At 37.5% G+C, this 23,238-nt stretch overlaps 2 protein-coding genes across 5 annotated transcripts in view; both read right to left on the bottom strand.

Annotated features, from left to right (window-relative positions):
* Positions 1–58: 58 nt before the first annotated feature.
* Positions 59–11,966, bottom strand: ice2 (interactor of little elongator complex ELL subunit 2). Of its 3 annotated transcripts, XR_001776740.1 has the most exons (16): positions 11,842–11,966; positions 10,767–10,868; positions 10,328–10,646; positions 10,110–10,229; positions 7,257–7,391; positions 6,987–7,103; positions 6,551–6,710; positions 5,682–5,863; positions 4,786–5,596; positions 4,528–4,697; positions 3,985–4,114; positions 3,051–3,135; positions 1,965–2,015; positions 1,270–1,513; positions 977–1,046; positions 694–786 (listed from the first exon to the last, which is right to left on the bottom strand). XR_001776740.1 is itself a non-coding variant. In XM_008412272.2 (15 exons), exons 1-15 carry the CDS (start codon positions 11,853–11,855, stop codon positions 266–268), a joined length of 2,772 nt encoding a protein of 923 aa, XP_008410494.1. In that variant the 5' UTR covers positions 11,856–11,965; the 3' UTR covers positions 59–265. The 3 variants fall into 3 exon arrangements, 2 of the variants coding, with proteins under 2 accessions (XP_008410494.1, XP_008410495.1); XM_008412272.2 differs by lacking the exons at positions 694–786; positions 977–1,046 and adding an exon at positions 59–397 and having other exon boundaries at positions 11,842–11,965; XM_008412273.2 differs by lacking the exon at positions 977–1,046 and having other exon boundaries at positions 695–786.
* Positions 11,967–14,572: 2,606 nt separating this feature from the next.
* Positions 14,573–23,238, bottom strand: part of roraa (RAR-related orphan receptor A, paralog a) — a 210,819-nt gene continuing 202,153 nt past the window's right edge. For both annotated transcript variants that reach the window (XM_008412275.2, XM_008412276.2), the window contains one exon: positions 14,573–22,996. In XM_008412275.2, the coding sequence (XP_008410497.1) occupies positions 22,832–22,996 (165 nt within the window). In that variant the 3' untranslated portion in view covers positions 14,573–22,831. The remainder of the gene's footprint in view (positions 22,997–23,238) is intronic.

The raw sequence follows: 23,238 nt of genomic DNA, 5'->3' as shown, positions 1-23,238 counted from the left end.
AATTTGGATAACCCACACGCTGCCAGCGTCCGCATTAGAAAGAAAATGATCCATGACATCGTGCAGCAAGGACATTTGTGTTTATTTTGATTCTGGTTTTACAAAACATTAGTTTTAAACAAAGCACATAAAACATGTCAACAAATGTAATAGATTTACTTAAAATTACATTGAAGGTGTTCTGGTATTGCCATCATTGTTAAAACGCCTAAAGCAGTAACACTGGTCCAGAATAACCTGAGCAAGAAATGGAAGGATTTGGCTTTTAAACAGACTTCTCAACAAGCTTTTTAATGTATTTTTTACGTCTGGCTGAACGTTTTGTTTGTTTGTTCTTCTGGACATTCGGCTTCTTCTTCTGTCCACCTCTGAGGTTGTAATTTCCATCTTTTGCTGCCTGAAAGAGATGGGGAAATAGAATGCATTAGCAAAGTCATTCTCAAAAACAACCAAAAAAAAAAAAGTCTGTTGTCTGCAATAATAATCACTGCTCGAACAAAAGTATTCTCTCTGTCTAACAAGCCCTGTCTGATAAGATAACAGTCAAGAACCTTTTTCAAACTACCAGAAAGAAACAGGACTTTACTTTTTCTGTTTCTCTAGTTTCTTGAACTGACTTACCAAGTGTGCTCTCTGAGTTGAAAGAATTGTCAAAAGTTTGGTCTCTTTTTTTGTCCAGCAGCAACAACTTAAAAAAAGTATTTATAGCCCTTTATTGTGTTGATGTTTCAAAACATTACACCTCTTTACACCTCTAGAAACCTTTATGCATTCAACTGGGACTTTCTGCAATAGAGCAACATAAGAAGAGCATAACATTAATGTTGAAGGAAACCAATACAAGGTTCTACAATTTGTTTTTGTTTTGTTTTGGGGTTTTTTTTTTTTACAAAAAACTACATGTCCAACATCACTACATGTTTTCTGTTCTATGTTATGCGAGATGTTCTAAGAAAGTATTGTATTCTAACCTAACCTTGCTTTATCCATGGCATGTTCCTTGGTCTTTACGATATCATTGAAGTTCTCTGTCAAACCTCTGAGGTCTGCACAGAACAATTCAATTTATACTGAGATTAAATCACAGTCTGTTTACCGATACAATAATTATCGTATTTTTATTTGTAAAAAAAATAAATAAATAACATTCTTTGTTCCCCTCATATTTATGTACTACATTAAATAGAGCTATCCTGTAAAATCCCAATGAAGAGGATTTTTCCTCCAACACTGTTATTTATTTTTGTGGGAATTTAACTGATTACTCACCTTTTGAAAGGTATTTGGAGGAAAAGTACAGGGAACTCGGCCGTGTTGCTGGTGGAAAGGAAGGACCACAGCCGGATCAACGGGTATCCAAGGCACAATACCCAACTTTGGTGGCTGAGGAACAGAGCTGTGGTTCTGCTGCAGGTTGTAAGCTCCTCGACTCACTTTTTCACATCCTGCTTTCAGCAGAGTAACAAAAGCCTCTCCAGTTTTGTGCACGATCAAGTACTGACCTTCGTCCAACCTGACAAACAAACGGAGGTCAGTGTAGTTTAGACAGGGCTTTCACAGAGAAACATGTTCTGACCTTGCACAGATTTCTTATTTTGCTTTGTTTCTGGGCTGAGTGATGATGGGAACGTACGGCGCCTAAAGAAAGCAGCGGGTTGAGCAACCCGTTGTGAAACAAATAAAAGAAGGGCTAAGAATAATGCCATAAGTTCTCCCTGAGGCTGAAAGGCTGAATGTGGGAATATTTCAGCAGTTTGAACAGAGAACCAGTGTTGTGCAAAAGTCTTGAATAATGACTAATTTCTTTGCTGTTTGCTTCTAAGGGACCAAGGCTTCTTGGTTTAAAGTTTTTGCTTGGTGTTATATGTGCAAAGTCATTTTAATTTGCAACTCAGAATCGTGCAACAGGTTTAAACATTTGCTACTAATCTACAATTTAAACCAAGGTGAGGGAAATAACTTACCCAGTTAGCTTTTTCAGTAGGTGGTGCAGAATATTCAGAGACTTGGAAGGCCTGTGAACAGAAAAGAAATTACCATTTCTTTCCTCTGTATAATTTAGGCTTGGATAGCAATTTCAACACTGAGATGACAAACTCAAGAGCATGACAGCTGCATGTGATGCTAACTGTGATTCCACCAAAAGCTGCAGGTCAGTGCTCTCCAGCCTAATTACTCAACACAGCAGTGTCACAATCATCATCAATGTGGCAACAGAGAGACAGAAGCACATCCCACACACTGCTGCCTGTAGCATTTCCTGACAAGTTCTCTGACAAATTTAGTCACACCTTAGACTGAACTCTAAGAGAGCAAAAATGTAGTGGTGTAATGCAACATAAATCCTACTGATTGTAGTTTAGAGTGTAAAAGTATAATGAGAATTAAATTGGGTTGTAACAGCTCAAACTAAGAGTTTCCAAAAGACCAGCAGCGATTTTATCGTCACAAGGCGTTCCTTGTTCTACACGTTCCACGATCAAAATACCATTACTGTTGTTTTGGTCAGTGTTTTCAAGTAGCAAGTACAGATAAGAAAACACAGTTTTGTTTTGTTTTTACACAGGCAAAAGACAAAGTGCACCTCAATTCATCATAATCCAGTAGGATTACAACTTCTATGAATCATTTCACAGTTTATACAAGTATCTGCAATCATTGCTTGATTTTGTCACATTAGAACCACTAACTTTCTTGTCTTTTCATTGTTTCTCAAGTCCTGGTCCTGAGTGCCCTCTGTCAGTCAGAATGCCCATGAGAATAACTAAGTGAACAGGTACAGGCTGTATGGAAGATTTTACTATATGAATGCTGAATATTAGGGCAAACACGGAAGAGATCAAACCCCAGACATCCGCAGGCCCCCCAGAGTATGGTGGCCTCAGGAAGACAATCACAGGTACAACCCCTCCCCCTCCCCCACCCAAGAGGAGGGCCCTGTAAGTAAGCGAGTTTCAAAATCTCCGCCTCCAGGTTATAAGTAACAAAATCATTTTGAGTGGATTAGGGTAATCTAATCATGAGCACACATCTGCTGTAAGAACACTCACTTGAACCCACAGGAGATGTTCTGCATCCAGTCATCAGGCAACTTCCTCAGCAGAGCAACTTTAGATGTGTGTGCATTGATGTGAGCTGCAGGGCCAAAGAGAGAGAATGAAATGGTTACAATGATTGCATATCATTTCTCCATCCCCCTTTTTTCCCCAAGCTGACTGCAACTAAGTAGTGCTTCTTTCCACAACGCCTCCAGTTATGGAGTGTTTATAGAGTCTCCAACCATGTGGAATGCCACAAGACCTACCACATGATAAACTAGAACCCACCCAGCAAAGAAGGAAGCTTTTCCTTAGTTGATTGTGTTGCACAACCTTATAACCAAGGAGATGCTTTCTAATATTCCACTTAGCTGAAATGTTACCACAGTTTTGTCGGCGACTATTTTATATACAATATAGTGGGTGAACCAATTCTTAAAAAACTAATATTTTCTTTTCCTTTAGAAAAGAAACCCATTCTATCTACTAGACAGGTAGCATTACCAGACCACGCCTACATAAGTCAAGACAAGTGAAGAAGAATGGAAGGAGTGGTCCCCTTCCTTTTAAGCTACAGGCAAGCAAGATGCTGGCTGAAAATATGCATTAGTACTGTACCTAAACCCCAAAACAACATTCAGCTTAGCTTTGCAAATTCCACCCTTTGTAATTGAAGATATGGTCATAGCTATGGCAACAGAGTAAACTTCACAATTACACAACCACAGCAGCAGAGTGAGTCATCAAATGACTATTCTGATGGTTTGTGGGAGGATTTGTCTCATGGTTACCAATGGACACGGCGGAGGAGGGAAAACATTTTCAAACATTACTTGAGCAATTTTTCCAATACTTATTTTGAAGAAAATAAGTACTAGCCCCCCACCCCCAAAATAGGACGATCCCTTGTCTTGGTTTGAGTGTTTTTTGTTTTGCTTTTTTTTACCAATGTAAGGCGCTGTGCTGGAGTGAAGCGACGTCTCCGTCCACAGCTGGCATGCCTCGCTGTTTGTTAGACATTCAACACCGTAAGAAAGCTGGTACTCCAACTTGGGTAAAACATGAACTGGCACATGCTGTTAGGAGAGAACACAGAAGATAGTATGGAGCTGTTACCATAAATTTGTTTCTGTATGCGTATGGCAGAAATTTAAAAAATATCAAAATACATGTTACAAATGTAGCTCTAGCTTGTAATTTCCATTCACAATCCCTGTCAGGTTAACTTTAAAGCATAGATAACATTTAACATGAAATCAAATATTAATAAAACACAAAAAAAAACATGAACAGCTTGCCACTGAAAAATATTCATTCATATTTTGCTTCTACTTCATTTATGTGCTGTTGTGTAGTCTTATGAAATAAAATACTGATAAAATAAAAATAAGTTTATGCTTGTAAAATGAGAAAAAGTAAAACAAAGAAAAAGTAAAAAAAAAAAAAACCTTTGGAAACCAAATCTAAAGCTTTGTTATTATGAACCCACCTGGTTCTGGTTGTTCCCTACTTTTCTTGTATGGGTCAGAGACACAGAGCTGCGCACCATCACCAGGAGGTCTTGCAGACTGTAAAGCTTATAAAGCAGATTCCCCTCCACTGGAGCTTCATAGTCTTGTTCATCTTCTGCACAAGCCTGAAGGTTTTCTGAAAGTATTTCTGAGCAGGATCAACAAAAAGTTGCACGTTATTAAAGTTCCACAAACACAGCTTAAACCAACCAAAACCAAAGCAAACCAGCACTAACTTTTGCGCTCTGTAGGACTGATGTTAACAGATGCAAATTCAGGAACAACAGGGCTCTCGGCATCTTCGTTCTGGTGTCTTTCTAAATATGATGACACACACGGTTTAACCAGGGACGTTGTATGAGGGTTGAGCTGGGGTCCCACACAGCGGCTTGGGGACTTAACGGCAGGAGCTGGTTCACTGCCGGACTTGAACATGGCTGTTTGCATGCGCAGGATCTCGCCTAGTTGATCCTCGGGTGCTTTTGTTTGTCTGGTGGTTCGTTTAGACCTTGTATGCTTACAAGGTGGAGAGGAGACCGTTTTTGCAGGGGTGGACTGAACGGAAGATGTAACTGAGGAGTCTGCAGAGCATGTTGTAGTCAAGGGTTCTGACTGATTTGTGGGCAATGCTACTGGATAACCAGGCTCATCAATGATCAGCTTCTCATCATCTGAATCTGCCGTAAAACCTTCCTCTTTATCACATTTTTGGTCAGAGCCGGACGATTCAGTCTTTTGCAACTCAGGCTCGCTCACCATCAGCTGACTTGTTTCTGTTCTGGTATTTTTTTTGTTTTTAGAAGCAGAGTTAATTCCTCCCTGTGAAAAGCTGCTAACTTTGAGCGTTTCATTGGAATCTTTTGGCTTGGTCACAGCTGGGGTTCTTGAAGATCCACTGCTTTGACCTTCTTCATCCCGCTGGCTCTGTGCTTTTTTTGTCCGTGGCGTTTTAGTCGTAGTTTCTCCAAAAGTCTCCAGGTCAGTCAGGTCCACCTCAAAGTCAAGACCTTTGTTTTCAACAGACAGACAACCTCTCATGGAGGCCTCCTAATGATAAGAAGAGCATCATTAAAGAAACGATTACATATTTCATACTATGTCCTGGATAATGCCTACTTTCTCATTGGCTCACCTGTGTGGGCTGCTGCTCAGATGCGGGCCGCTCGGTCATTAAATGGAAGACTTTTTTACTTCCATTTGTCATGATGGAGAGCTTCAGACTTTCTTCATGATAGATGTGACTCCTCTCTCTTATTGTCACTTCACGCTTCAGGAGAGGCGAGTCTATGTACACAGTCTTCCTTTTACTGCTGCCTGGAAAAAGTGTTCAGAGATAAACATTAATCAATTGAACACAATTTGGTAAGGCAGCCATGTTTTTTTTTTTTTTTTCCCCACACATCTTTGGATTAGAATTCAAAATATAATAAACACTTAGCTCACTTTTTGTTTTAAGTACATTCAAAAATTGCACTGAAAGAAACATTTATTTGTTTTATCTAGCCTTTTAGTGGTGATGTCTCATCTTTTACTGGGTAAAATTAACATCTTTCTTTTTTGTGCTAGCCTCTTTAACTGTTTTGTTTCTAACTTTTCCTTTAACTACAAGTATGCAATTAACAAATCTGTAAAGGGAAGCAAATAGAAAGTTTTTTTTAAAAAGTCCTAAGAAGTCCTGTAAGCCATTTAGAGAACACAGAAAACATGGAATAAGGCACTCTGCTCTTAATGCTTTTAAATTAACATCTACAAAATTAAGTATGTTAGCAAAACACTCAACAAAGGAAGCACAACATGCTCCTGATGTGTAATGTATTTTTTCCCACACCTTTCATTCTTTACAGGAATCTGAGATCACCTTGACATCTCAGCCATATTCAAAATTCGTCTTTACAAGTGTTATTTAGACTATGCTGTGCTGTAACAACCATGTTAAATTGGGTAAAATAAGAGGGCATTTTGCAGTAAGCGTACACATTGCATCTGAAACATTGAACACACCTTTTCCTGGTGTTATTTTTACCAAAACAGGCAGTTCCCATTGGTCCCCAAAGTCTGGGCCGTGGTTGTCCAGCAGCCTCACCAAGGCGTCTCGTGTCAGACAGACATGAGGTTCATAATAAGCACACAGTTTTTCTGCATTTCCGTCACTGCTGAGCCTCTGTGGGGTAAATCAAGAGCAAATTGTCAAAGTATTCAAACTAATTTAAATGTTGGTGTTTAGTAACTAAATGGGCTCTGTGCAACACAAGACGTTTCTTTCAGAAACACAGGTTAGACAAATTAAGACATCAGCACCCTCTGGTGTCTGTTTTGAAGAATGCAGGGGAGTAAAAGCGGTTAACAACAGACACGCAATCAGGAATTCAATTCCAGCAGTAAAACATCTCCGCTTGTTCTAATGCAGCAATTAAAACAAGTGAGACAATTTGCTTACAGCATGCTTGTCCTCGGCTTTCTTAGCTGGAGGATTCGCTGATGAAACACTGTGATAATCGGATGCAAGCTGTGCATCAGCAGGCACCATCTTGTGGTCGGTGATATTCACAGTGCCCTGGAGACATAATGGGTGCAAATGTGGAAAGAGACAAAGTTAATCAACACAAGGCTGATTCTGCAGTTCAAAACTTGAAGTGAGAACTTTGTGTAACGAAAGAAGATAATGATACAAGCTAATATTTCTGAGATTAGTTCAGGAATATATTACCATTGCCAGCAGCTGCTTCTCAAATGTCAGTGCCAGCCCTGGATTAAACGTTCCTCCTGTCAAACTGGTCACTTCATGGATCTGGTAGAACTGAGGAAGTGCCTTCACAGACTCTAAACACGCTGTAAAAAACTCCTGAAAAACATTTAGAGTTTCTTTGTGGACTTTTCCACACAGTATTGATCCCAAGGCTGAATAATAAATCAATATCAATATATATATTGTGATAGACACCTGGTTAATATCAATAGATAATACATATGATGGAATATTCAATATACAATTTATACAATATTCATTGAACTCTGATCCAGAAGCGCACAGCATTCTGGGGGATGACGGCAAAGGAAAGGCTTCAACTATGAGAGGCCCCAAGGGCCAAAACTTACAAACTCTCTTACACGCACTATCAAACTCTCTTACATTCACTATCAAACTTTCTTACATGGACCTTACCAAGCTCCGCCCAGAAACGCCTCTCGAAAATCCCACGTGACTTCATGTCTCACAAACAAAGCCTCGCGGAGCTTAGTTTCTATGTGTAAACATGGCATCTTTCATTTCGACTGACTCTCTGCAGAGTATTTCTGAGTCGATTAGTGTAGCATTTCTGCCGGATTTTCAAAAAATATCAGCCAYGACAATGGACAGGGGAACCAACAAGTTCATGTCATCTTTTTTGGATGACATCAAGGTGTTTGAGCCACGCAATGCCTCCAACATTGTGCACGTCACAGCTTAATGTGACCGGTCGATGAGGAAAACAGCAGATCCTCACACCATCAGCATAAATATAGCTGTGGACAAGATCACTGATGCCTATTGTTCTTGCAAGGCTGGGTAAGTCGGGCATTCATTGTTTTGAGGGTTTCTTTTGAATCTGATTTCTGTTGTTGGCAAATGTTCGAATGTGCCTAGGCCCAATACACGGTACTCGGTGGTAGCGTGGCTAACACGATTACAGTTTAGTAAAAAGCCTTTTCAGATAAAATAAAATCTTTAATGTATGTCAGATACGGTACATATTGCAAACAGATCTGGTCAGCTAACGTAAGACTGTAACAGACAGGCTTCACTGTGTAGAAGTTGTATCGGTACTGCCATTATGCTGCAACTTGGCTAAAAGGTTTTCACAATGGATGTGTTTATTATTGACTTTATTTTTGTCATTCACTAAGCACAAAGAAAGCAAAGCAATAATACTTACACCAGCATATACTCCTTTGTTCTTATTGATCCTACGACGGTTGAGCTGCAAATGCGGTCGTGCACAAGCTTTGATCCAAGCAAGACTTTCCATTTCAGATTTTGAAAATCTGTGAATTTAGTTCCACAAATACGATCAGGATACCTGACATCGCCTGTACAGATACCCCACTGACAGTGGAGAACCATTCTTTTTCGAGTCCTAACGCAAAAATTTTCTGCCGGTCTGCTAGTCCACAATTTACATTAGCATGCGTTTTCTACTGTGGCTTGTGTTTGTGAGATGGTCACGCACGTGGTAGTTAAAAAACGGCATTAGCTAATGAAACACAGCCTCTGTGGTAAGGTCCATAGACCTTACCCCATATGTGCTACCTCTATCAAAATTGCTGACATTTGACATGCAAAAAATCTTTCAGATTACATAAACAATACTTCTCTCACTTCAGGATGACGCAGGGACACCTATAAGACCAATTTTAACTGAGGTTGCACATATGTGCTTTACAGGATTTTTTGCCTACACAATATATGAAAAATTTTTTCAGATACATAATGTCGTTTTGCAAATTAATTAACACAAAGCTTTAGCCTCTTATAGCTGCCGGAAACTTGACGTGTGAAACAAACATAAACCGGAGATGCGCTTTTATTTTTGAAAAGAGAGCGCCATAACTTGTGCCGTCACGCACATTAAAATCGAGTGCAGGCTGGCTTTACTGCCATTTCCGAAGAGGCGGCTAGCTTTATCCCACTGATAGATGGGGTTTCCGATGCTGGCTGTCGGCTTCTAAACACTTCTGATAATGCTGACATTACTGTAGATGTCGTTTAAAATATTAGTTGCCTCTGTGAGTCGCTGCCGCTCAGCTATTTTTCTGTCCGTGAAAACCTGCCCACTCCTGCCTGGGGTCCAATCAGAAACTGAAATTTTAAGTTAACTTCCGTTGCAATCAAACTCTGTAAGAGAGTTTGACAGTTTACATTTACTGTCAAACTCTCTTACAAACTCTCTTGAGTATAAGAGAGTTTGACTGAATGTAAGTTTGATAGTACGTGTAAGAGTTTGACTGTGATTGTGAGAGTTTGACTGTGAATGTGAGAGTTTAAGTGTAAGAGAGTTTGACTGTGAATGTGAGAGAGTTTGATAGTTTGACAGTATGTGTAAGAGAGTTTGATAGTAAATGTAAGAAAGTTTGATAGTGAATGTATGAGAGTTTGACAGTACGTGTAAGAGAGTTTGTAAGTTTTGGCCCATGGGGCCTCTCATATTTAACTGCTCAACCTCTCACGGCAAGCTAAGCAAGGTGAGTGGCATCAACTAACTCACTCTTTGGTTACCTAGCAACAACCTCTTGAGTAACTTGTGCAGCAACAGTTTCAGATTTTGCCACCGTGCCTAACAACTTCTTAAAAAAAACACACAAAAAAACAACAGCATTAAGTGAAAACTGAATAAAACAGAAAAGGTCATACCACAAGTATGGCAGCATTCCAGAAATTTAAAACAAAAACCAATCAATAATTATGGATATTGACAATTATTGCTATCAACTGATATGAAACGCTTATATATTGATATGTTTTACAGCCATATTGTCCAGCCCTAACAGATTATAGTAAATACAAGCCTTTACATTCAAGTACCTCTGTGTACTGCATAGCTCCTTGTGTTATGAAGTTGTAGTCCTCAGCACATATTTTAGCAACATCCTGCAGGTACTTTGTGAACTGGACAACTTCATTGTTTATTCGCAATATTAAGTTCTGAAACAGAGTAAATTATAGACCAAAATTATGTGAACATCAAAACAATAAACAGGTCTGAAGTACCTCAAATATCAGCTCATGGAGAAAGCTTGTACCTTTGGAAGACTCCTGCTCTTCGTGTTCATCAAATAACCAACATAGATTTTCTGATCTTTGGTGGACAGGCTGGACAAGCAGGAATAGGGCAGTCTGGGTTCAGGATAAGCAACATCCATCTCCGTCTCAGTCCTATTACAGGACGTTCTCTCTCTCTTGCTCTTTTTTGGTTTCTCAGAATCACTGCCATCACTGTCACAGCTCTCCCAGGTGGACGCTTGGCTGCCTTTTAACTTTGCAGCATTTTTTCGGGAAGGACCACTGCGGTCTTCCGCAGACTCCTCACACTCTTGATTTACGTCGGTGTTCTCTGCAGCACTAGAAATAATTATGTTAAAAAAAGATGAATGAAACACTTGCTGGTTAACTTTACAACAGCAAAAAAAAGTGCACATGAAGTTCTTTATTAGCATAGCGATTCAGGTTTTGCAAGCAAACCTTTGAAGAAAGGCCCAAAGCTCTTTAATGGGTGGTGCGAGTGAATGTTTGTCATAGAGGTCTCTGGTGAAGAAAGGACCGTCAGGAGGCGCGTCATCATCCCTGTCATTAAAAGGAAGTTGAAAGTAACATTTAATTATCTAACTAATGAAGTAATCAGTAACTCCCTAAATTACTTTAGCTAGAAAACAAACATTTACGAATTTGTGCAATGGAAGAATATTTCTGAATAAGATGAATTACAACTGAGTTAAGTCAATACACATGTGCATTTTAATAAATTTAGAATAAAGCCAAAATTTGATTTCATTTAGTACGTCAAATTATATAAACTCATTGAATAAAGACTCATTACACACAATGTTATATTTAAATAATTGACTTCTGTTAATTGTTGGTTCTTTCACCAGTGTGTGCAGGAGCCAGGTCCTAAAAAGGTGTAAAGTGAAATAGCGTCTTCATAAAGCTTGTTAACCAAGGGAAGCATGGATCTTAGCTCTAAAATGACCTTGTGGATTGCTGCACCGAATTTGTGGTGTGTGCCATTGACAGCCTGTTGGATAACAGACAAGTCAGCAGTTTTACTCATGTTTGTGTAGGCCACAATATAGCATTCCGTTATAAAAACCCTTCAATTCATAAACTATAAGCAACAGAATAACCACTGGCAGTGCATAAATTAGTGTATGGCAAATGTATACTGTAATAATGTTAATTTTTTTTAATGTACCATAGCATTAAAACTGATACTTGTATTGTTTTATTTGTTATAAATCAAGCCTTGACTTTGTTTTTAAAGCAGCTTTTCATGACAATTGTATTGCTAATCTACAATACAAGTTCATCTCGTCACTGAAGAGTAAGAGTTTCGTTCTATTCATTAGAACAACGCATTTCAACCGTCTGTCAAACACATAACGTATGTGTTCTTAATAACTTTCCTTTTGCCTCTTCCAGTCTCAAAATGTTTGCTCTGGTTTCATACAGCCATAAAAGTACAATATTCAGTGAGTGAGTTCAGCATGTAGATGAATTCCTCCGACTGTCTCAAAGCCTCAGACTCAACGTTACTCACCACACCAGCTCCATTGTTGTCAACCGTCAGGAAAAACAAAACGGAACCTAACGAAAGTCGGTATTAATGCAAGTGAACTTCATCGTTCCCTGAAAACCGTTTGCATTGCAGGCAACCTTCTTTGTCTGTTAGAAATATAGCAGCATTGATGTTGTTTGTGTGCGTTACTGCCCCCAGTGGATGTAAACAGTAATACACTGTAATATTTTTTAATGTTTGCATGATGGCAGCATAATATAATATAATATAATATAATATAATATAATATAATATAATATAATATAATATAATATAATATAATATAATATAATAAATATAATATCACCCCATATTATCAAGGTGTCAGTACCTCCATTTGGTTCAATAGACTTGGATCTAATGATGGCATAACAGTTGCTTCCTGTTTGCTGTCTCTCTGCTAGTTACAATGAACACATTACAACCTGAGTGGTCAGCTACTCTCCTGTGAAATAAACATGCACACTTGCACTACTACAACCTACCTTTCTTTTCTTTCTCTTCTGTTTGCATAAAAAAATGTCCTGTGCATACTTCTATGTTTTATATTATTTAATCTAATGTTTACTTATACTTGATGTGTGTACAAGCAGTTAAAATCAAAGTTAAATTCCTTGTTTTTGCACACAGCCAGTGTTAGTGAAGCTGTTTTTAATACAATGTCAAAATTCTTAAGTATATTCAAGCACAGATATGTAGCGGCTCTCAGAATTGCATGCATTCCTTCATCATATAACAAAAGAAAAGTCAGGAAAAATCCTAGCAGGACAGCTGAGTTTTATGTAAGATTCATTAGATTCATTATAATTTATGGTAGGTGTGAACTCAAAAAGACTGAATACAGAAATCAGGAGGTGAAAAGAATTTTATTAAGGGTTTTCACACTTGTACAGCAAGGTTAGTACACATTTTTAAAATAATTTCATCCCCCCTAACAGATGTAGTTATTTTTCTGCTAAATTGTGTAAAATAATTTTCATGCTATAAGGATAAAGTTAGAAATTATTTATTACAATCTCTATTAGGATTTGTAGAATTTCCACAACATGTGGGCAAACCTATTATGATTTATTCTCCAGTATTTGGCATCCTTATCCATAATAATGTCAGCTTTCTCTCCAGAATGTCACTTGTGCTACAAACAGCCTGAAATACAACATGTGGGAGCAAAAGTTTAACACAAGTAGTCTCTTTTCTTGTCTTTTCTCTTTTTTTTTGCACCAAGTTATTGATGATGACATTCTTACACCTAGTCTAAAGGAGATAACATCAATAGTCTATATATGGAAGAAGCTCAAATTATGCAAATTATTCCACAACTTTATCACACCGCTGTTCACCAAGCCTCATCAAGATCTCTAATGCATAACATGGTAAAAAAGTGATAAAAAATTTATATTCCTTCCAGGGAAATTGAGTCATTCATTAAAATAGAGTATTTTTTGCTTCAAGCTTACAACTGCAGGAGTTCAGCCTTTTGTGAAGAAAATGGTATGAGAGGTTCTTGCAGTTCTTAGGTGCCCAAAGATTTCTGCTCAGTACCACAAGATGCTAGAAACACTGACAGGAAAGAAATATGTATTTCAGACCTTTGGGTTTAGCTGATTAGGTCATGCAAATGGTACATACATTTAAATTAACATGAATGAAAAGTTCACTTCAGTAATTCAAGATGCAACATTGATATTTATATAGACTTATGATGCACAGAGCAATGTATTTCAGTCATTTAGTCATTTATTTATGTTGATTACATCTAAAACCAAAAACTCAAATAAGACGCTAATGGCATGGTTTCTGGCTCAGGAGCGTCCAAACACAAACAGTTCTAACCCTAAAATGTAGAGGAGTCTGTGTGGTGGCTTTTGAAGCACTGATTCAACCCAGAGTCAGTGTTATGTAAGCCTCCCCTTCTCCCAACTCTTGAATGTGTGTCTTGAGATTTTTTATTTTTTTTGCAGCTCTTTAAAGGCTGTGGTCCTGGTCACTTGTTCACTTTCTTTTTTCCACCTTTTTTTCTCCACTTATCTTTCCAATAATACACATACACAGCAGTGAATACAGTCTATGAACATACTAGGATACAGCAGTCTAAACAAGTTTCTGTAATTTTTTCTTCTATTTCACTTTCCACAAAATGGTCAAACAACCAATGTCTTCAGCAATTAATTTTTTCCTTCCATTTGACTTTCAGTAAATATTATTGGACATGACAATCTGAACAGCCAGCTCTATAACCTTTTCCAATAGTCTTTCAAAATAGAGCTACTCCTCACACTTTCAATGCAGCTAGCTGTGTTTTCTTCTCTTTATGACAGAAAATTTTTTTTTTTCATTAACCTTTCAATTAAACAGTGTATTTTGCAATGAACATCCTTTCCTTCCACTTAACTTTCAGTAAATGTATGCATTACTTCATGAATGGGAATACACTCTTGAAATAATTCACTCTTAAATGCATTTTAAGTTCTATTCTTTGAACTGAATTACTCAAATAAACATTTCATTAACCAAACTTTTATTGAGATGTAGAGGTATATTACCATATTTATTAATAAATTCATGGAAATTCAAAAAGTGTCTGGGACTGAAAAGTAAGTGTCATGTGTTATTGTAGATGGTGGTAGAAATCTTTAGGCTGATTTAATTTTTTATGTGAGCAGAATGAAGGGCAGGCAAAGTGAGACAGATGAACAATCAGAGAAAAACGAAGCCCATTACAAGCGGTAAATTTTATTATGGGATAACAGCACATAAAGCACATCTAAAATCGATGTGTCCAATGCACTTTTAATAAAGGTAATATTAAAGGTACAGTTTCTAAGTACAATATAACAACATTCATATTAGAATGAAAAGTATTTAAAAGACAACATTAAATTTCTTATTCTTCTTTACAGATGTATTTACAAAATGAATCAAAATACTTATTTTCATATTTAAGAATCAGACAAGAAGGAGCAAAACTACATTTGTGAATTAGACTACCTGCTAAAGAGAGTTCAAAAGAGCTGGATAAAAAGGTTCATGATCAACCGTCGCCATTTAAGATCAGTAGCAAATGTGTGACTTAGAAATCTGTGTCAAACACACACTAGTTTGGGCCTTTTCAATGTTTTTTTTTTTTTTAAAGTTTTTTTTTTAATTGCTTTGCAAGGAAAAGAAACATCGAACCCCGCTCCACCCAACCTTCATGTGTGGAGTTAACCCAAATCGACTCAGCTCACAATGAACATAGAACATTAAAAGGAACCAGATGTGCTGTACGCTTGTTTTACAAATACGTACTAATACAGAATTTACAATGTATTAGCAAATCTTCTGTTTGCAGTGATGAAAAAAGATTACACCACAAGCAGAAAAAGTAGAAATGTCAAATTATAGAAAAAAATAAAAAATCAAAAAATCAAAGAAAAAAAGAAAATGTGCAAGTCATCATTTCGGGTAATAACTTATCTGCAAGCTTTTATTGACCATTTGAGATCAATATAAAAACAAACTTCCAAGACCTTCTGAAATCAAGGTGAGAGGGATGACATCTATACATAAAACCCTTTCAACATAATGCACCAAAACATGTCAAAACACATGAAGAAAAAAAAAAAGAAAATTTTTAAGCAAGTGAGGGTGAGATTTTCTCCTTATGTAAAAAATACATTGTCACATCAGTACACGTTTGGAAAATAAAAAAAGGACAATCAAAACCATGTATGCATTTCTTTACACCGAGAGGCACTCAGTGTGATACTTTGCTTATTATTGCGAGCATTTTCTTAGTGATTTTGCTACAGAGAAGAGAAAAAATGTCGACTTTGTCATCAGATGGCAAATCCTTTCATGTCAGGTTTTTAAACACTTTATGTGAGGCAGTAATAATAATAATAATAATAATAAAAAATATATGTCACTGGTCTGAATACCCTTTCAGGGCCATTGAAACATACAGAAACCCGAGCACCACAATCCCACGTCAAGTAAGGGACGATGCAGACACACGAGGTAAAATAGTTAACTTCTTAAAGACCTGACGAGCTACAGCCTCAGTGAGTGGTTTTTCTTACAATTGGGAAAGAGAAAAGAAAAAAAAAATACTGCTGTTTCAGTTTGAAAATCAGGATTTCTCCACAAAAAATCCAGAAAAGCAACCTTAAATAGTTTTTAAAATGAGCAGATTCTAGTTTTGCTATAAGCCAGAAGGAAATAAGTGCAATATGCCAGAGCTAGCACACTGATACAGGTACTGTCTGGGTACTTCTTTTTCTCTTTTACCACTATCATTTTTATTATCATCATTATAATTCGTTGAGTTCTAATATCAATAATACATTAATAGGCAATAAAATTATTGAACTAATAGGGTGGCCAGGCTTAGGAATCAATACTTGGTTCACAAAATTAACTTACCTAGCACCACACGTTAGGGCAACACAAAATAAATGTCAGCACACCCCTATCTCTATCAAACTAATCCTAAAGGAGGGAAGCAAAGTAGAAACAGCTTCATCGTACAATATGATGCAATCGATAAACAGATAAATATTTTCACTGGGTAGGCCTTAGTAGCAGTATTTTCCTCTTACCTATACAGACAGAAGTTACAAAGCTACCTTTATACATGTGATCCATAAGAATAATAATATTAAATATGATGAATAAAAACAGCCAAGAATGAGGGAGAGAGTGAGAAAAAGGAACACATACAGTAATACAGGCCATGTCAAGTTCTACGTTCTCCACCTGGGAACCGAACTGATCGAATATACAAATGAGACGTCCACAAAAATCGACACACAAAAAAAAAAAAAAAAGAAAAAGAATTGTGATAAATAAAAGGGTGTATTTACATGCAGATGCACAAAAGAATGAGAAATAATACACCAACATATATTATTGCTTGACATTCAATTATGGCTAAAGGTTGCGTCTTTTATCTTTTTTTTTTTTTTGCTCTTTAAGCTATTGTCCTTAAACGTAATTTTAATCTTAAAATTCCTATCACCTGTGCTTTGGAAGATGAGTTTAATAAAAATGCAATGACAGATTCAAAATTCTGGGCTACAGCACATGCTGGCAGCTTTTGAGCGTGACATAACGCCAGCTTTAACAATCTGCGGCCACAGAGGTCTCCAAGCTCTGGCATTTTGTTAAAAAAGAAAGGATTTTTTTCTCTTACCCCCCAATATGAGCCGACCTGACCAATACAGAAGGAAAAGCATGTTTTTGGAAATGTGGTACTGCTCTTTGTTAACCCCGCAGAATTGTTGCACATTGCTGAATTGCTGAAGGCGTTATGTTATGCTTCTCTTTTTTCTAATTTTTAAAAAAATAAAAACAAAAAACAAAAAACTTATATTTAATATGGATGGATCCAGCTCAGCATTTCCAAACCTTTGTCCTTTATTTAAATTCTTTAAAATTAAAACCAAAATGTCCTTATTCACATAACCCTGTTCCTCTGCAATTATTAAAGCCTTGTCTGGGTTTTTTTATTTTTTATTTTAGTCACACACTGTAAGAACAAAACACATACACACACACACACACACGCACACACACATACAGAGACTATTGCTTTTTACAAACAGACAACATAGCAGAGACAGAAGGAACAACACATTTTTACTGTATACTACACAGAGACTAAATAGTACACATAAACTTGGGGGAGGGGAGAAAGAGCAAAAAGGAACAGTGGCGGTTCTTGCATTCATGGTGTCATGGGCCAATGACTCTCTCTGGTGCCCACAACCCCACCAATTAAAATGCAAGAACTTAACTGAGACTCTGGGATGGGATACAATACAGTGCATTTACATTTATATCTAGTGGTTGTGCGACCCCTTTGAAATGCCACCCTGGGCAACTGCTTATATGGCCACTATCAAAAACCGCCACTGAAACAAGACATAATATTTTAATCTGCAGTTCATAGTTGTACCAAAGTAATAGTGTGTTTGATGACTGTTTTCTTTTCTCCTATCACAACCACACAAGCACATATGAAGAGGAAAAAGAAACTGAAGGGATTATTATTACTTCTTGGTACAAAGTGTAAACATACTGGATGGATAGAATTAATAAAAAAAAAGGCAGATAACTGCAATGTAGAGACCCGTAATTTCAACACAAGGCATATTGCTCATAATATTTTGTAGAATGCATCACATAGAGCCACTAAGCAGGCTCACCTTTTTGCGCTTTGAGAGTGGCAGACCGTAGCTGTGTGAGAGAAAAATACTTGGTAGTTATGCAACTAGAAAATGTGTCGAAAACAAATCATTTCAAAGGAAAGCAGCCAAATCGCTTTTAAAAAATAAAAAATTTCCCATAGTAGGAACTGCAAAGTTCAGTGTGCTACGTTAAAAACCTGGCCAATCGAGGTAAGCCTCAGGCCTTCCCACTCCACCTCCCTGAGCATTCACACCGCATCCTTTCTATGTGCTGTTCTGATCGGGGGCCACAGACATCTTTCACAAACCTGGATTGTCTAGCAGTGCTCCAGACTGGGGGCGGGAGGGGCTGTTTTGCTCAGAGACTGAGGTTAACTAGTCATATAGAGGGCTTGTGCATAATATCCAAAGAGAATTGGAACATAAGAACAGGTACAGCAGATCTACTACAACCCAAACACAACCGATTCAGTATTGCATAAGAATATTTTGGTTTTTCTAACAAAGAGGGTAATCATTTGTAAAGACCCTGATGACACCATCTGAAATCAACTCTTTTTTTCTTTTCCGATAGAAAAAAATGTTTTGTGCTGAAAAACTGTAGATTGCAAAAGTGATAAGATCATTGTTTTGATTTCTTGGTTGAAAGCTCCATACAGTTAAAACCAAATATTTACATACTACTTATAAAAAAAGACATTTTTTTTTCTCTCATTGTCTGACCAGACTCTATTTTAGGTCAGTTAGGTTAGGATTACTAAAAGTATTTCCGTTTGTTCAATGTCAGGGTAATGAAAGAGAAGTTAAAGAAAAATCCTTAAAGACATGTTCCTAATATTTGGTTTGAAGATGGAAAACTTAGGTCATTTTCCTTTCCTTTGTATAAACGTTTCACAATAGTTTACTGGAATTTCGGCCCATTCCTCCTGACAGAAGTGATGAGGTTTGCTGGCAGCCTTGCTCACACAAAACCTTTTTAGCTTAGCGATCAGAACTTTGTGATGTCAACCTCAAAACGTTGGCTATTATTCTTGAGCCACTTTGCAACTAAATAAGTGGCATACTTTAAGTCATTGTCCATTTGAAAGACTGATGTCTTGAGATGTTTTAATATTTCCACATAATGGGAAACTATATTTTTAAAGTGCAGCTGTCCTGCGTGCACCAATACAACATGACGTTGCCACTACTGTATTTTCCAGTTGGGATGAGGTTTCTGAGACTTTTAAGCTTCCCTTCTTTTCTCAAAATAAAAGACAGGTCGTCATGGCTAAAAACGTGATTTTTAATTTAATTAAACCTCAATTAAACCACTGGATGCCTCTCTTATTATTCTGATCCTTAGGAAAACAAAAAAGGGCAATTGCAATTGATTTCAAAACAGGCAGTTTAGTTTGATATAAAGACAGATAATGAGAAAAAAACATGGTTGTATCTTTTTAACAAAGTGTAAATATACATCTGGTTTCAACTGTATCTTGAAATGTGAACTCAGTGATTAATTTTTAAATTCTAATTTTAATCGCCTCTTATGGAAACGTCCCTGAAACAAACAAACAATATTCACTCAACTAAACATGATGAATACAAACAAAAGTCCTCTCAAACAGAAAGGCGAATAAAAAAAACAAACAAAAAAAACAAAAAACTATTCTTCCCTGAGGGGTGACAGCACAAGGCATTAAAGTCTTGTGCAAATTGCACTGCAGAGGAATGATAGTGTACAAACGGAAAACTAAAGAAACAAAACTTGATCCTGTTTTACAGTTAGTGACAAACGTATCAACACGCTTTGCTGGGTTTTCTAAAGGGATATTTTTTCTTTTAAGATATTTAAGGAGTTGCTACCGAGATTGCTGGAATGTCTTCAGAATCCATTCTACATTTTGAGCAAGTAGACTGGAAAGCGGAAGCAACAACTACAGTTTGGCACATCCAGGGTTTTTTTTTTTTCAGGTTTTTTTTTTAACACTTTTTATCACCACACTGACAAGAAAGACACACTCAACAAAAACAGAAGCACAACAACAAAGCGTTCTGAAAATAGCACTTGTCCTACCGTTTTTCTGTTTTGTTTGTTTTTTTAAAATATACTTCCCTCTCCTAATCGTACAAACAACAACGAGTCTTAATTATTGCAGGGATACAGTTAAGTGCTACCTGACATCTTTTTTTTCCCTTCTCCCTCGTCCTCTTTCATGGGTTTGTTAAAACCAAAACGAGTTACAAAAATAGAAGCTTTACGACCAGACAAGGCTTTGAATATTCACTTTCTCTTAGCTGTTTTCTTCTGTGTTCTGTTAAGGTGCTGCCAAGCTGAGGCAATGGTAAGAAGGCAAAAAGTCACTCATTTTATATAAGAAAAACAAAACATTTGACTGAGCGTCATACCCCTGGAACTCTGTTTTTGTCAGGTTGTAGTAAAAAACAACTTCAATGTGTTTTATTAGCATTTTATGTGGTAGACCATCAATATTGCAGTGAACCCTTTAAACTTTTATACAAAGAATAATCTGAATGCTTTTGCATCGAATTCCTTTCTTCTAATACAATGAAATAAAATCAAATTGCCTAAATAATCTAAGTCAAAGGTTATAGATGTTATTTTTAGAGAAGACAACATATTATATCAGACTGGCCAGGCCTAAAGTTGTTTATCTTTATGGAAGTGTGGCAGGATAAAAGCTGTTGTTGAAAGAAAGCTATCAAATTTCACACCTAAAGACAAAGTTACAAAAACTAATTGATGCCCAGAACTAACTCTATACATCACACTGAGCACACCTTCCCAGCATGGTGGTGGCAACATAATTCTGTGGGCATGTTTTTCTGGGTAGCAGACGGCAGGCCAGAATAAATGGGAAGATGGCTGGAGCTAAATTCAGGCCAATGCTGAAATAAAACATGTGAGAGGCTGCTGAAGACTTCAAACCATCCAGCAGGGCAGCATATTCCAAGTGATAAAATGGTCCAGTCAAAGTGCAGACCTATTCCAACTGAGATTTCAAGTGAGGGATGAGGAAGCTGAACACCACACTTCTTAGTCTTTGTTTAAAAAACTTGCACACTTTCCTCACTCTTCACAATTATTTGAATGTTGTGTTGGCTTACCACGTAAAATAGATTCACGATTGCATCAGAAGATTGTTACATGACAAAATGTTGTGTAAAGTAAGTTCAGGGGGTACGAATTATATTTGCAGTGCACTCCAGGAGTGCTTTAAGGGGAGTAAGTGCACCTCTGCCATGTCTGCTTGTCTTATTTTTACTTTCCACTAGGTGGAACAGTTGGATTATAATCTCAATGCGTTTTCTCCACTTTGACCATATTGCAAAAAACACATATAAATTTATGTCAGTTTTACAATATCCGTGAAGTCTGTCAAATTAGAATTTATCTGCAAACTTCTGCAACCCAAAAGGTTTCGAAATTTAATCGCATTCAGAGGCGATAACTAATATTCAGAACATGTTATTTAGGTGAGAATGCAGTTGTAGCTGCTGCAGAAATAAATAAATAAATAAAGGAGTGTCTTTAGCTTGCCTCCTAATCCATGCCTCGTTGATCGGCGTCCAGCAGCAGCATTGGCCAGCCTAACAGAACCACCCCCCTTCGAACACTTCCAGGCCAAATAAACATTTGTAGCTCCCAAAAGTAACCTTTGTGTTCATGATTCAGCTTGTACTTCTTGTGCACATGCAACACATCACTAGGTAAATATACAAGTCTTAAATTAAACAAAGGTGTAAATAAAAGTGCCTTATCAATTCAACAATTAAGAATGGTCTAACTACTAATATCATACAATGTTATTTAAAATAGATTCTATAAACATTATTTTTTTTTCTGTATAGTAAGTACTTATGACCATATACCCTGTAGTACATTATAAAACAGGTGGAATGGAGCCTTTTCATTGCGTCGGTGCCCCGGGCTTCTTCAGGGCACCTGTCCAGAGAAGGATTAATAGCAGATGGCCTTACATGATTTTCACTATGCAACAATGGTGGATGGAGTCCTTGACAGCTAAAATCATTGCGTTTTTATAAGAATTACCAGAATTCTAGGTTTCTTTTTTTTTTTTTCCTTTTTAAACGATTGTCCTTAAAGAGGCGCCGATTGCATCACCATGCCGACGGAAACCTCCCAGAAAGTTGCTGTGAGTTTTCATTTCGAGCGCTGCTTCTTAAACAAAAACAGAAACAAAAAGGAGGAAAAAAATGGCTGAACTTGACCAAAGTGTGCACATTTCTTACACAACTAAAATTCTGAAAATTAGACATTACAAAGATTTGACTGAGAAAATACTAAAACTTGTTGAAGGAGTGCAAATCTGGAAGATAATACTGATGTGGTCATCTTTTAAGTGTTTATACTTTTTTCTCCCACATCATGATAAAAGCAAAGAACACTGGTAATTTTTTTTTCTTTCTTCTTCTTCAAAAAAGTGCATAGGAAGGCCAAGTTCAGCCAAACAGAAATCATTTGTTCCCATCTCCTCTTCATGTCCCGCTGGGGTTCTGTTGCGTCTTCCTCTGAGACTTAAATTCAACATAGTAAACCTTGACAATCAGCTCCCCAATACCCTCCCCCCTCAACTGCAAAAAAAAAGAACAAAAAAAAAAAAACCCAAAAAAACAAGAGGGAAAAAAAAGTTGAACAGCGTGCCATCTGTCCGCTCCGGTTTTGTGCAGGGCACCAGTAAAGTGTCTCAGATTCCGCCTCCACGTCCCCCCCAGCTCCCCTCCCCCTCAAACAGTGGGCGCGGCGGCACCTGGAGGGGGGGAGGGGGTCGCGCCCGTTACCCATCGACGGGCATGGACTGCTCAAAGTCTGATCCGAACAGCTCCTTATATAAGGGGGGGAAGTGGGCACGCACAATGTCTGGGTATATTGCTTTGAAAGCCGTGAGCTTCTCTGTATGCCTACTGCACAGCGCTCGCAGTGTCGACACTTTGCATATCAACTGTGGGGAGAGAGAGAGAGAGGAGACAGGCTGTTTAGATTCACGACGAGGCAAGGACATGGAGCAATTGTAGTGAAGAGAAAAAAGAAAAAAAAAGACGAAAACAGTCCTCCCTACAGTGCTTTCTGTCCCACACGGGGCAAAAAGACTTGTAAATATTGAGACTCTGTGACACTTTATATTAGGAAGAAAATACAGTTGACAAATTTCCTCTTTTCTCTGGGAAAAAAAAGGAACTTGTA

The sequence above is a fragment of the Poecilia reticulata genome, linkage group LG6, assembly GCF_000633615.1.
Source record: "Poecilia reticulata strain Guanapo linkage group LG6, Guppy_female_1.0+MT, whole genome shotgun sequence".
Lineage (NCBI taxonomy): Eukaryota > Metazoa > Chordata > Actinopteri > Cyprinodontiformes > Poeciliidae > Poecilia > Poecilia reticulata.
The sequence above is the reverse complement of the archived record's forward strand: the minus strand, read 5'-3'. Positions and strand labels throughout refer to the sequence as shown.

What these genes read in the sequence shown, in the direction of transcription:
- ice2 (XM_008412272.2), bottom strand. An exon ending in CTGAGCAGCAGCCCACACAG is followed by an intron (nt 5,597 to 5,681) that starts GTGAGCCAATGA and finishes TCTTATCATTAG; the next exon opens with GAGGCCTCCATGAGAGGTTG. An exon ending in AACATCTCCTGTGGGTTCAA is followed by an intron (nt 2,016 to 3,050) that starts GTGAGTGTTCTT and finishes TTCTGTTCACAG; the next exon opens with GCCTTCCAAGTCTCTGAATA.